Genomic DNA, 13,027 nt, shown 5'->3' on the forward strand with positions numbered 1-13,027 from the left:
ATATATGTTTTTACATCTTATCCTCTTATGTTAGATTTACCAGTAGTGTGTGAAATTTATTGATCATTTTGAAAAACCAACTTTTAGCTTTGTTAATTCTTTCTCTTCATTTTCCTGTTTCGTTTATTTCTGCTCTGATCACAACATATTGTGGCTAACCTTGTGAAGAATGGGGATCCCAGAAGACTTAATTGTCTTATGCAAAACCTGTATTTGGACTAGGAAGCAGTTGTCAGAACAGAAGAGGGAAACACTGCCTGGTTCATGATCAGGAAAGGTGTGTGTTAGGGGTGCGTTCTATAATCTATATGCAGAACAGATAATTCAAGAGGCTGAACTTTATGAGGAGGAATGTGGCATCAGTATTGGAGGAAAACTTATCAACAACCTGCTTTATGCAGGTGACACAACCTTGCTTGTTAAAACTGAAGAGAATAAGAGGTATTTGCTGCAGAAAGTCAAGGACTGTAATCTTCAATATGGATTGAAGCTCAACATCAAGAAAACAAATATTCTCACCACTTGGTCAATTAGCACCTTTATGATGGATGGAGAAAAGATTGAGATTGTTGATATTTTCAGTTTGCTTGGTTCCACAAGCAACATCTTGGCACCAGCAGTCAGGAAATCAAAAGATGAATTGCACTGGAAAAGTCTGTAGTCAGGGACATCTCTAGATTACTGAAGAGCAACAGTGTCAGCCTGGAGACTAAGATGTGCCTGATTCAGGCCATGGTCTTCACAGTTACTTTCTATGTATATGAGAGCTGGACAATGAATAACGATGGTAGAAGTAGGATTGAAGCCTTTGAGTTGTGGTGCTGGAGATGGGTGTTGAACATGGACTGCCAGGAGAACAGGTCTGTCTTGGAGAGGGTGAAGCTAGGCTTATTCCCTGTAGCCAATGATTCTGAGGCTCAATCTAACATATTTTGGGCACATGGCCAGGAGTGACCAGTCCTTGGAGAGGGACATCATGCTTGGAAGGGTGGAGGGACAGAGCAGGAGATGAGGACCAGGATGAGATGGATTGACACAGGAGAAATGAGATTAGGTCTGTTGGAGACAATAAATTGACTCAGGAGATATGATTATGCATCACAGGAAACTCGATGGCATTTGGCAACAACAACACAACAACAATCTTTATTATTTCCTTTTTTCTGCACACTGCAGGGTTTCGTTGCTGCCTTTTTAAAAATATCAGAAATACTGAGTTAAAAATGTTGATTTTTTCAATAAGATGTTGATTCTTATTTTTTAATAAATATTTTTATTTTAATTAAAGTTTATAGAATAGTTACATTTTATTTCATTCATTGTTGCACATTTTACTTCTTTCTCCCTTTCTCCTGCCTCAGTTCACTTTTTTATTTTCTTCATGATGTTTTTTAATTAATTTTAATGAAAGTTTACAGAGACTTTGGATTTCCATTCACTCATTGTTACACTTTTCTCCTTGCCCAACTTCCCCCCCGCCCCAGTTTACTCTTCTTTTTGAAAAGTAAAATTCTTTGTTATACAATCCCTCCCCCTAAGTCCACTCCACTATGCAGCCTTCAATTTGAAAAGTAAAAGAAAAATTCTTTCATTGTTATAGAATCCCTCCCTACAAGTCCACACCATTATGCAGCTTTCGTTCTGGACTCTTGTCATGACAATAATACCTAATCACATATCCCTTTTAAACAGTTCTCTTCTTCATCTGTGTTCAATGCAGTATACTTGATTTATCCCATCTTTCTCAGTCTCTCCTCAACCCCGAGATCAGTCTTGTTTTGTAACAGTGGCACTATGCAGTATTTGTCCTTTTGTGACTGAGATATTTCACTCAGCATTATGTCCTCCAGGACCACCCATTTTGAATAATATTTCATGAGTTCCTTGTTCTTCAATGAGCATAGTATTCCATTGTGTGAACATACCAGAACTTCTCTATTCATTCGTGTGTTATCCCCCCTACTAGTTTATTTACAAAATTTATCATTTGTTGATGGGTACTTGTTTCCAACTCTTTGCTATTGTGAACAAAACCATGGTAAACATGGGTGTGCATATATCTGCTTGGGTGGTGGTTATGGTTTCTTTGGGGTATATTTCCAGTATTGGAAAGTTCACTTTTTTTTAATACTCATTTATTGTTGCACAGTTACCCCCTGCCCTCCTCTCCCCCCAGTCCTCTTCGCAATGTACCTCTTATTCTGGGCTGTTGTAGTACGTGTAATGCCCATTAATTACATATTCCTTTTAAACAGTTCTTTCCTTCATCTGTTCAGTATTTCCTTCATCTGTTCAGTGCAGTATTCATTATTTGTCTCCTCTTTTTTTAGTTTCCCCCAATCCCCATGTCAGTCCTGTTTTATAACAGTGGTGTTATTCAGTATTTGTCTTTTGGTGACAGATATTTCACTCAGCATAATGTCCTCCAGGGTCACCCATGTTGTATAATATTGTATGTGTTACTTGTTTCCCAGTGCTGTATAGTATTCTATTGTGTGGATATAGCATAGTTTTTCTCTCCATTAATTTGTTGATGGTCACTTGGGTTGTTTCCATCTCTCTGTTATTGTGAATAAGGCAGCAATAAACACGGGTGTTTATGTCTGCTTGGGTGGCAGCTCTGGTTTCTTTAGGCTATATTCCTAGTGTTAAAATTGCTATATCAAATGAAATTTTATTTGCAGCTTTTTGAGAAAGTGCCATACTGTCTTCCATAGCGATTGCACCATTTTACACACTAAGGGTTCCAATCTCTCCACAACCTCTCTGGCATTTGTTGCTTGCTGCTCTGCTAAACTTTGCTGTTGTTACTAGGGTAAGATGATATACCTCATGTTGTTGTTGTTGTTGTTGTTGTTGTTGTTAAGTGCTGCCGAGTCGTAGACGACTCATAGTGACCCTATGAATGAAATACCTGAACACTTGTATAACTTTCATCGTTTTTCCACGTTCATAGAGTTTTTGGAGACAAGCTATTTCAGAAGTGGATGCCACTCCTGCTTCTAAGTTTGTTTTAATTGGGAAGCTCCACCAAACACTGACCACCATGGGTAACCATTATCACATTTGACACATCAGTGTCACAGTGTTTAACATTACAGCAACCATGAGTTACCTCTGTACATCAAATGGACAGACCAGTGCTATACTGCTTAGAAGAATGTTTGGCCAAAAACAATTAAAACCAGGCTGGAGGGCCACGGATTAAAATAACCCACATTGCTTTTGAACTATGATTGTGACACTATACTTCCCCTGTTTTTCATTCCCAGTATAGTATACCATGTGATTATCTGATTCAAAGTGACCAATGCCAATAAATCTCATTTTACTGATGCCTTGAACGTCAATATTCATGTGCTCCATTTCAATTTTTCCATAACTTCTGTGGTTTTTTTTTAACATTTATACTTTGTACGTTCTAGGTTTCAAGAATTAAAGGATGTTTGCAGCTGTTTCTCCTCATTTTGCTTGACTTCCAGACTGGGATCTACCTTTTATAATAATCTGTGTTCCTCTGTTGTTTATAGAGTTCTCAGAGGCCTGCTATTGAAGAAGTGGATGGGCAATCCTGCTTCCTAGTCATTCTTAATCTGGAGCTCTACTGAAACCTGCCCAGCATGGGTGACCCTTCTGGAATTTGACACACCAGTGGGATAGCTTTCAGCACCACAGCAACCTACAAGTTACTCAGAACAGCAAACTGACAGACAAGTGCTGTACTTAAAAGAACAATGATAAACAAACCAGAATATACATACCTAAGCTATAACATGATTGTTGTTGTTGTCTTTGATTGCCTTGAAGTTGAGTATGACTCATAGCAACCCTATGAACAAAAGACCTGAAGCCTTTCTATAACTATCCTCATTTCTCCAGGTTCACAGAGTTTCCAGAGGCATGTGGTTTAGGAAATGGATACCACTTCTACTTCCAAACCTGTCTTAAACTGGGAGCTCCATCAAACACTGTCAACCATGGGTAACTGTTATGGCATTTGACCCCACAGTGGCACAAGGTTCAGCATCACAGCAAACCTAGATTATCCCAGTAAAGCAAACTGACAGAAGAGTGCTGTATAACTTAGAAGAATGTTCCTTCAAAATAGAATAAAATGACTTAAATGTAACAGACTTTTAAGTACAAGGGCCCTCCAGGAGGTCTTGTTGATTCTAAACAAGAGGCTTAAATAAAAAAAAACCCACAACAACCAAGCATTCAATAGAACCCTCAACCAAAACAAGAACACCCATTTACAGAGTCCAGCCGCATCACCCAGTATCCAAAATGAAGACAAGGGGCTCGTCTTAAATACAAGGGTCCTCCAGGAGGTCTAATGGAGTGAATACCAGGAACTTCATGGCAGACTCACAAATTCTGGAGACTTTTATAGTAGCAGAAACAATTTTAAAGAATACAGATTAGCAATAGGAAAATCATTCTTCCAAGATAACAAACTGACAAGTAAGTGTTGTGCCTCTACCAGCAAATCAAGCGTAAGAATATCATAGTTCTGGGCCCAGCTGAAGCCTGTAGCTGAGTGGCAGGATGGGAGAACATGACTAGCCTGAGGCAATCAGGGAGGGCTCCCAGAAGGAGGTAATGCTAGCGATGGACCGTTCAAGTGGAGAGATGTTTGCCGGTAGGATAGGAGAAAGGGAAAGACATTTCTATAGAAGACAGTAGCATAGCGAGAGGCAAAATGGTGTGAAAAAGCATTGGACATTTCTCAAGTATAGTCAGCAACTTGGAGTGGCTAGGTCTGTACCTCAGTCCCTCACTCATTGATGATTTAACAAATGAATGGTTTTCAGTTGTGCATGGGCAATGGCTGGTTTAAGAACTAGAGAAGATGACCAAGTCAGATCCACAAGAGTCTTGCTTGCAAAGACAGGGGAACTCTGAACTTCCTTAAGAGAGAAATGGGAGCCATGGAGGGTTCTTGAGTAGGGGAAGAACATAGCAAGCTGTTCCTGTTCTGGTGGCCACAGTGGAGGAACTGAAGGGAGAGGAAACTGCTTGAGAGTTATGGAGTCGAGGTAGGTTGGGTCTTAGGTGGTGGAGGACAGGCGAGGATGAAGATTGGGAAGGTCGAGAGGAGGAAGGGCAGCTTTGAGGCAACATTTGTAGGACCCCAGCAAGAGGTCTACTTCTTTCTCCCGTGACTGACCAGGGGTCACTGGAGACCAAGAATTAGGTGTTCATGATTGTGGAGTGGAGCGGCAACCTTGGCAAACACTCAGTGGACCCCAGAGGGCACTGGGTAACACTGGAGTGAGGGGGGCGTTTGGGACCACCATCCACAAGGAGAAGGCTTAATGAACCCTCCCGCTGCTCTGCGCTTCAGGGCCTCGGAGGCTGGGAGAGATGCGCCCAGATCGCGAACTCCCAGGAGGCCAAGACTCTGCAGGGAGCGGCAGCCTGAGCCCAGGGGGGCTTGTTAGTGGCAGGGAGCCCTCAGGACTGCGACACCGGGGATCCAGCTATAACAGGACTCTTGTCCTCAGCCCCTCCCCTCTCGGGCGCCCAGCAAACCGGTGCGCGCAGGTTTCCTGGGGAACCTTCCTCAGCCATGGTGAGTGTGGGTTTGGGATCTCTGTGGGCTGCAGAAGCCACCGCAGCCTTCTTCCAATCAGAGGTGGCATCTAAGCATGAGAGAGGGTCTGTGAAGACAAACTGCTGAGTGACTGGGCTTTATGTAAATTTTGAAAGGGGGGCAGTGAGGACTCGCGTGGAATTTGTGGATTATCTGCAGGTGGAGGAATACCATGTATTCCTTCTGCTCAGGAAATGAAGGAAGGGGACTGTGGGAGGTCACAAAGACCTGTGCCTGTCGCCCACACTCACAGCCCGCAGCCCAAACCCTGGCGCGCACAGGCGGCCCAACTGCCCAAGGCCCTTAATCCAGTGCAGTCTGGTAATAAACCCGGTGACCCTCCAGCGGATTCCGACCCATGACGGATCCCCCACCCCCGCCCCGTGTGTCAGAACTGTGCTCCGTAGACTTTTCATTTCTGAGTGGTAGCAGCCTCCCTCTCCTGGTCCTCTGGAGGTGGCACCAGCTTGACCACTGAACTCAGGCAGCTCCCCGGTGGCTCACCAAGCCGCTGGCGTCAATGGATGCAATATTCTCGGACTTCAGGAGTCCCTCAGTGGAGTAGTCCTATGTTCATGCACTCACCTGAGAACCAAGAGGTTAGAGGTTTGAGTCCACTCTGGAGGAAAGGCCCGCGATCTCCTTCTAGGAACCAGCTGTGAAAAAGTATGGTGCACAGTACCACGAGTCACTCAGGTGTATTTCCGGAACAAGTCTAGGCTCCAGATGTGCTCCCCACCCCCCTGCTCTCTGCAATGTCCATGTCAATGTCTAGGTTTGTCCAGGACTCGACCGGCCCTGCCTCACATTCCTGAGCGCACGGCTGCAGGCTCCTCAACCTCCCTCTTCTCTCACATCCACATAGAACCAACCACATAGCTCGTGGACTCCACCTTCACATTCTCTCCAGGTGAGACCACTTTCAACTGGTAGGAAGTGCGCCCAGGCAGGTGTCTGGACCACTGCAATCTCTTTGGTCCTGGGCTCCCAGGTTTCCTTTTCGCCATAAACAGTTTAACTCTTCTGTGGTCGGCAGAGAGCGGTTGTGAGAACATAGCCAAAACCAAACATAAGTCGAGCACATTTTGGAGTCCCTGCCGTCCAATTGCCACGCATATCGACCCTCTAGAACCTTTCCAAACAAATCTGTCTTGGAGCAAGTGCAACCAGGGTGTTCCTTTGAGGCAACGAGGATGACACTTCATCTCAGATACTTTGGACATGTTTTTAGGAGGGGCCAGTTTTTGGAAAAAGACATCATGCTTGGAAAAGCATAGGTCAGCGAAGACCATCCACAAGATGGATTGTAACAGTGACTAACAATGGCTCAAGTGTATCATAGATGATGAAGATGGCACAGAACGCAGCAGGTTCACATCTGTTGTTCAAAGGGCTGCTACCATGAGTCACACTTGACTTGGCACCTAACAACAAAAAACCAACATCAAGCTTTCTTGGGATATATTCCAAGCAATGGGATAGATGGATCATATGGACTTTCTATGTTCAGCTTTTTGAGGAAGCACCAAACTGCCTTCCAGAGTGGGTGTATTGTTGTACAATCCCACCAACAGCGTAAAAGAGTTCTTGTCTCACCACATCCTCTCCAACATTTATTACTTGTTGTCCTGTTAAACTTTGCCACTGATAAAAAACAAAACAAAACAGCAAAACCAAAACCACATCATCACATTTCTAAGGCTGTAAATCTTTAAGGGAGGGAACTGTCAGGCTGATGGTTTCGAATTGCCAACCTTTCAACCAGAAGTCTAATCCATTGCATACTGCACCACCGGAATCAACACAATTCCTTTCTGTACTTGGAACCCCCTCCTGCTCCCACCTGGCTAGGGGGTAAAAACAACAGCCAGTTCTGGCCCATGAGACCCTGCGGGACTGCTAGCTAGATCAGGCCAGCTCCATGGCTTCATCTTCTCCCAGTCTCCTCTCTTTCCCTCTGCTTGGAATACCCTTCCTGAGGTATCCTGATTGTCAACGCACCCACTCTCACTCCCGCTACAACCACCAACCTTTCAACCATTGTCTGCACCACGCAGGGACCTCTAACAGAGGGTGTGCAAAGGGGGAAATGACGTCCGTTGTAGACCATTCTCACAGGGAGTTGGGACTAAAGACCCCTAATAGTATTTAGAGATTTTTGAGTCCATGGTAGTCAATCTCTGCTGGGTCAAACTGCTGTGTCACACAGCTGCCAGTAAAGGTGAGTGCCTACATCCAAACCCAGGCTTATCTGATTCCTAAGCTCAGTTTTAGAGTCCCTGACCATGGCTGAAAGGCTGTTCTGGGGTAGAGAATTTATGCTTCATGAGATGGGGCTTTCTTTCCAGATAATGACCTTGTCATCACTGGAGGTTTGCAAGTGAAAGTTCCATAACTGAGGTTTAAGAGACTTCTATGTTGAATGTCTAGAGATTAAGGTGTGCCTGATCTAGGCGATAGTCTTCACAATTACGTGTTATGAGTCAGAAAGCTAGGGATAGTAGAATTGGTGCCTTTAAGCTGTGATGCTGGAGAAGAGTATTGAATATACCATGGACTGCCAGGAGAACAAACAGGTTCATCTTAGAGAGGGTGAAACCAGGATGCTCCTTGGAGGCAAGGGTTCTGAGGCTTCGTCTGACATACTTTCGGCATGTTGCAAGAAGAGACCAGTCCTTGGAGAGGGACATCATGCTTGGAAGGGTGGAGGGACAGACAGCTCAAGAGAGGAAGACCCTTGATGAGATGGATTGACTCAGTGACTGGAGTGATGAGGGTAAGTGTGGCAGAGACAATATGGTTGGCACAAGATAGAGCAGGTTTCAGGGGTGTTATACATAGGGTTGCTATGAGTCACAAACACCTCGTCAGCACATAACAACAACAATGTTGAATGTAAATTGATGAGGGCTTTGTTTCCACCTTCCCTCTAAGCTATTGCTGTTTGCTGCTGTGGCATTAATCTCAGCTCATGGTGACCCCACTGCATACATACAGTGTATAGAATTGCTTCCAGGTCCTGAATCTCTCTAAGAGCTCATCATCTTGAGTATTTCTTCATGTGTTCCGTGGCCATCTGAATGTCTTCTCTGGTGAAGAGTCTTTTTATATCCTTTGCCCATTGTGCAATTGGGTTGTCAGTCTTTTTCTTGTTGAGGTGTTAGAATTTTGTATACATTTCAGAGGTGGGCCTCTTATCAGATATATGTCATTGCCAAATATTTGTCCCCTCCTAGTGGTCTGTCCATCTGCTGTATAGAGGTAACTCGTGGTTGCTGTGATGTTAAACACTGTGACACTGATGTGTCAAATGCGAAACTGGTTACCCATAGTGGACAGTGTGTGGTGGAGCTCCCCGATTAAAACAAGCGTTCAGATCTTGCATTCATAGGGTTGCTATGAGTCCTCTACGACTCGATGGCACTTAACAATAACAACAACACTGTAGGTTCTCTTATTACTCTTTTGGAGAAGTCTTTTGGTGCTCACAAGGATTTAGTTTTGTTGTTCTTTTTTTAAATTTTATTTGATTATTTTTTATGTGTGTACCATCAAACCAGATCTGACTAGTACAGGAGGAGATTGTCCCTCCTTCTCCAGCACAGCATCTGGTGGATTCGAACTGCACACCTCTGGGATTGCAGGGATTTATTTTTAGGAAGTCCCAATAGTCTGCTACTGGTTGTGCATTTTCGGGTTATATTTGATGGTCTATTAATGCCCTAGATTCACTCACTCACACCATTGAGTCTGTTCTGACTAACAGTGATCCTCCATTGGCTTTCCAAAGTCTAAATCACAATGAGAGGCGACTGACTATCTCCTGCAGATCCATCAGTGAATTCCCACCACGAGAGCTGTACAGCCTTTGAATTATCAGTGCAACTGGCTACAGACTACACTACCAGAACTACCTGTGCCATAAACCAACCTTCTAAATCGGCTCCAATTTTTCTCTTTTTAATAAAATTTATTGTTTCCGGTTTTATACCTGGATCCTTCATCTTTTTTTATATGGTTGTTTTGTTTCATACTGTCTTTCATGTACATTGTGTTTCATACAATCATTCCCGTTCATTGTGTTTTGTAAAATTAATCACCATTGAACTATGCCCACCATTACCTTGTTTTTAGATCCCAACTGGATCTTTCCTGGCTTTTTTTATTCCCTCTCTCTCCCCACCAAATTGTGTGACCCTGTGAATTCCCTCTTGCCTATCCTCACCCTTTCCCATCCATCTTGAGTTTTTGTATATGGTGTGAGGCATGGATCTTGTTTTAATTTTCTGGAGAAACCAGGTTGCCAGCACCATCTGTTAAAAGGGAGCTCTGGTGGCCCAAAGGTGTTGCCTTTTCTGGCAGTTTGGGTTAGTCATTCTGTGGGAGAAAGATAGACAATCTCCTCTTAAGCAATTTAAAGTCTGTGAAAACCCACTGGAGGACCAGCTCAGAGTTGGTTCCAGTAATACAGTAATGATTTATTATTATTTGCTTAAGGCAGCTCTACTGGCCTAGTGGCAAGAAGAAGAGACTGTCTTTCTCCCGCTTGATGGATTTTACCTCTTTGTCAAAGATCAGTTGTCCATAGGCACATGGATCTTTTTATCTGGATTCTCAATTCTACTCATAGACCAATATGATGACCAATATCCTATCTGTTGTGGTACCAGTACCAAGCTGTTATTTTTATTTTTTTTAATTCTTACCAAGCTGTTTTGATTTCCAGACTTTGTAGACCAATATTCTATACAGTCAGTGTAGAATATTCTCCATTTTTATTAGTCTGTTATGTAGAACAACATAGACCAGTATTCTTCATTGGTCTAGTTGAGTACTAGGTTTTGAGATCATGAAGTATAAGTCGTCTTATTATTTCTAGTTTTTTCTTGAGTAGCTCCTTGCTTAACCAGGATCTCTTGCCTTTCCATATAAACTTGACAATTATTTTTTCCATCATTGTGAAGAATTGTGACAGAATCTGGGTTGTGATTGCATCATATCTGTAGATAGCTTTTGGTAGTCTTGATGCATTTACAATGTTAAATCTTCTAATCTATGAGCATGGTATATTCTATTTATGTAGACCTCTTTTGGTTTCTTTTTATAGTATTTTGCCATTTTCTTTCTATAGGTCTTTTATATCTCTAGTTACATTTCTTTCTAAATAATTCATCTTTTTGGTGGCGATTGTAAATGGCATCATGTTCCTTATTTCCTTTTCAGAGTTCCCTTTGGTAGTGTAGTGGGATCCTACTCAATAAACACACACCCACACCCACACCCCCCCACCCCACCTTGAGAATGTTTTATTTAAATCTTTTTCCATTTTTGTACATTTTCCTCTCCTCTCCCTTCGGCAATGCACCCTTTGTTCAAGATTATTGTCATACTTATAATGCCTAATCATATGTTCCTTTTGGACAATTCTTCCCCTCATCTGATCTAATGCAGTATTCATTATCTTTCCATTCTTTTTCCATTCTCTCCCCAACCTCCCTCCCATGTCTGTCCTATTTTATAAAAGTGATATTATGCAGTGTTTGTCCTTTTGTGACTGAGATATTTCACTCAGCATAATATCCTCCAGGCTCCCCCATGTTGTGTAATGTTTTATGAATTCATTGTTTTTTAATGCTGCATAATACTTCATTGCATGAAGGTATACCATTGTTTCCATCCATTCATTTGTTGATGGACATCTGTGTTGCTTCAAAGTCTTTGCTATTGTGAATAATTCAGCAATAAACATGGGTGTGCATACATTTGTTTGAGTGGTGGCTCTGGTTTCTTTAGGGTATATTCTCAGTAGTGGAATTGCTGTGTCAAATGGTATTTCTATTTCCAACTTTTTGAGAAAGCACCAGACCACCTTCTCTAGTGGCTGTACCATTTTACATTCCCACCAGCAGTGAATAAGAGTTCTAATCTCTTTACACGTTTGCCAGGATTTATCGTCTGCTGGTTAACTCATTTTTGTATGTTGATTTTATACACTGCCACTTTGATGAATTGGTCAATTAGCCCTAGCAAGTTTCTTGCTAGAGTATTGGGGATTTTCTTTGTCTAGGATCATGTTGCTGCTGTTGTTAGATGCTGCTGAGGTGACTCTGACTGATAGCAACCCTACGAGCAAGAGATGGAAAGCAAGCCCTCTCCTGCACCATCCTCACAGTCTCTGCCGTGCTCAAGCCCACTGTTGCAATCACTGTGTCATTCTATCTTGTTGAGGGTCTTTCTCTCCTTTGCTGACCCTCTATCTTGCCAAGAATGTTGTCTTTTTCCAAGGATCAGTATCTCCTAACAACATATCCAAAGTACGCCAGATAAAGTTTCATCAGCCTTGCCTCTAAGGAGCACCTGATTTTTTTCTGTCTGCTTTCCAAACAGGTGAGATATTCAATACTCTTCACTAACACTACAATTCGAAGTCACTAACTTCAGTCTTCCTTACCTAACTTTCATATGCATACGAAACAATTGGAAATACTACAGCTTGGGTAAGACGCACCTCAGTTTTTAAACTGACCTTTTTGCTCTTTAGAACTTTAAAGAGATCATTAAAGAGTAATGCACTCCCCCCTAATCCCCCGAGAAGCTCGAGGGTAATGACATTATCTTTCTGGAGGGCAAGCCCTTGTCAACCCCCTCTAGACCCTGCCTAGAGCATCTGGAAGCCCCAGACCTAAAATTGTCAACAATCTCATCTAATTTGGATCCACAACCAACACACTTGGTACCAACAGTCAGGAGATCAGGACATGTTTTGAATCAGGCAAGTTCGCAGTCAGGGACCTCTTCAAAGTATTGAGGAGTAATGATGTTAGTTTAATGACCAAGGTGTGTCTGATTCAGGCCATGGTCTTTTCCATCACTTGCTCTGTATCTGAGAGCTTGAAGATGAATAGTGACTACAGATAAAGAATTGATGCCTTTGAATTGTTGTGTGGGAGAAGAGTACAAATAGCCCACGGACTGCCGAAAGAACAAACATATGTTTCGGAAAAATTGCAGCCTGAATGATCCTTGAAGTGTCGACTCACGTACTCTGGGCATGTTGTTGGAAGAGGCTGTTCCTTGGGAAGGGGCATCATGCTTGGAAAGGTACCGGGTCAGCACAAGAGGGGAAGACTCTCAATGAGAAGGATTGATATTGACCACAGCAATGGGCTTAAGTGTGTTAGAGGTCAGGAAGATGGTACAGGACAGGACAGAGTTCAAATATGTTGTTCATTCAGTGGCTATGAGTCATACCTGACTCAATTGTACCTAACAATATCTATCTGTCCATCTATTACCTCTCTATCATCTAACATCATTCATTATCTATCATCTATCTATCTATCTATCTATCATCCATGCACCTGCTTCTCTCTGTTCTCCTCCTCCTCCTCCTTCCTCCCTCTCCTCTCCTCTCCTCTCCTCTCCTCTCCT

At 42.8% G+C, this 13,027-nt stretch overlaps 1 protein-coding gene across 1 annotated transcript in view; it reads left to right on the plus strand.

Annotated features, from left to right (window-relative positions):
- Positions 1-4,611: 4,611 nt before the first annotated feature.
- Positions 4,612-13,027, plus strand: part of LOC102875485 (olfactory receptor 10T2-like) — a 10,881-nt gene continuing 2,465 nt past the window's right edge. Inside the window, exons 1-3 of the mRNA XM_006898343.1 lie at positions 4,612-4,642; positions 5,348-5,537; positions 7,969-7,996. Coding sequence (XP_006898405.1) covers positions 4,612-4,642; positions 5,348-5,537; positions 7,969-7,996 — 249 coding nt within the window. The remainder of the gene's footprint in view (positions 4,643-5,347; positions 5,538-7,968; positions 7,997-13,027) is intronic.

Source organism: Elephantulus edwardii, unplaced genomic scaffold (genome assembly GCF_000299155.1).
Source record: "Elephantulus edwardii isolate Elephantulus edwardi_28Jun2011 unplaced genomic scaffold, EleEdw1.0 scaffold00226, whole genome shotgun sequence".
Lineage (NCBI taxonomy): Eukaryota > Metazoa > Chordata > Mammalia > Macroscelidea > Macroscelididae > Elephantulus > Elephantulus edwardii.